This window comes from Carlito syrichta, unplaced genomic scaffold (assembly GCF_000164805.1).
Source record: "Carlito syrichta isolate Samal-C Ts95f unplaced genomic scaffold, Tarsius_syrichta-2.0.1 Scaffold308158, whole genome shotgun sequence".
Taxonomy (NCBI): Eukaryota; Metazoa; Chordata; class Mammalia; order Primates; family Tarsiidae; genus Carlito; species Carlito syrichta.
The window spans coordinates 55,880-57,609 of NW_007252254.1; the positions used below are offsets into that span (position 1 = coordinate 55,880).

The following is a 1,730-nucleotide window of genomic DNA, read 5'->3' on the forward strand; positions in this document are numbered from 1 at the left end:
TATATGTCCAGCCTGATATTAGATTTGATATTAATAAAATAGATGAGAGAATTTGCATCATACATATGCATATATTATAATAATTTCAAAAATTGAAAAAAATGCATGCAAAACTGCTAAGAGCCTTTTCCTGTCAAGGGTAGCATAAAAATAGCAACAAAAATATATTTTACTGTATTTTTTGGTACATTTCCATGAACAAAATTGAAAGATGCAGCCTGGATATTATCTACAATTTATCAGTTGGGTATCCATACATATCAATGAGGGCAGCTTTATAAATCTGCTAATTGACAAGTAAGGGAATTGACACAAAATAGTCATTAAACCAGAGAGAAACTCAACATTTGACAAATGTAAAGAATGACAGTTCCATAAAGAATCTTTTCTAATATCCAAAGCCAGATTATTGTGCTAAAGGAGAGATCACTTACCTTAGGCAATGGCTTCCCCTGATTGCAGTTGATGCCACCAATGAAGATCATGTTGGGCATCACAGGTTTGGGATAGTCCAAAACAAAGTCAGTTCGCAACAACCAAATGGATGCATGGCTGAAGAGATCATAGGCTGTGACAGGTGTTTCAAGGATTTCAGAGGCAATTTCTAAGGATTTTTTGAAAAAATAAGGGCAAAATATATGTTCCTCCAAGTGGAAGATGTGATTCCGTACTCTCTCCTTGAAAGTCATGGCATCCGAGAACCCTAAGATTTCTCTGGGAACATAGGAAAGAGGAACGGGGCACTGTGCACCTTCTTCTAGATAATGGCAAAATATTCCTCTGGTGAAGACCACAGAGGGGAGTGAAAAATACTTGGCAACAATTAAGCCACACATATCAAAGGGATCCAGGAACACTGCATCAAAAGAACTCTCTTTTAAATATTCTACTAATTTTTTGTCATTAAATAAACTCTTACAATTTGAAAAAAATAAATCAAAAATACCATGGGATGAGCTCATTAATATAGAAAATAAACTTTTTTCTCGAGTTTTCCATTGAGCATTGGCAAAAACCATGAACTCACGATCCAAATCTTCCAGAGTGTAAGAAGTTTCATAAGTCTTTACGGTGCAATTCAGAGATTTTCCCAGTTGCCAACTCACCTCTGGCATGACTACGACCACCTCATGCCCTCTGAGGATGAGTTTCTCCACAACCGATCGCATGGTGAACCAGTGGCTCCCATCCATGGGCACTACCAGCAGCCTGCCTGCCTCGGCAAAGCCAGTTGTCAGCAGCAGACACACACATAGGGGAAGAGGGTTGGATAAAACCACAGGAGCCATCAGAGAACAGCAAGCCAGAGCAAACCAGTTGCTTGGATTCTGAGTGCTTGTGAAACAGAAAGCAGAAGAAGAACAAGCAAAAAACCTGCCCACAAAAGAGGGTGTGTACTCATACTTTTCATTAAGCAAATCAACACTCAGCACCAATGATTTACTCATAAGAACAACAATAAATGAGCAGCATTTGCTAGGATACCTACTTGTATCTTTGTATATTCCAGACAAGAATAGCCTATGGTGTTTTCTTTAGGTACAGAGAATGCCCAGTAGTACTACAATGTGAGTTTAGACAGAATTATTTTTAAAAGTTTCTTTTATCATGATGACACAGGAAGATTAAAAGGAGCATAAATTTGAATAAAGTGTGTGTTTTGGAGCCAGGCTCAGTGGCTCAGCCTGTAATCCCATGCTTTGGGAGGCTGAGGTGAGTGGATTGCCTGA

General features: G+C 38.6%; 1 protein-coding gene across 1 annotated transcript; it reads right to left on the reverse strand.

Annotated features, from left to right (window-relative positions):
* Nucleotides 1-323: 323 nt before the first annotated feature.
* Nucleotides 324-1,331, reverse strand: LOC103267536 (UDP-glucuronosyltransferase 1-8-like). Its single transcript, XM_008065122.1, has one exon. It carries the CDS (start codon nucleotides 1,287-1,289, stop codon nucleotides 324-326), a length of 966 nt encoding a protein of 321 aa, XP_008063313.1. The 5' UTR covers nucleotides 1,290-1,331.
* Between the last annotated feature and the right edge of the window lie 399 nt (nucleotides 1,332-1,730).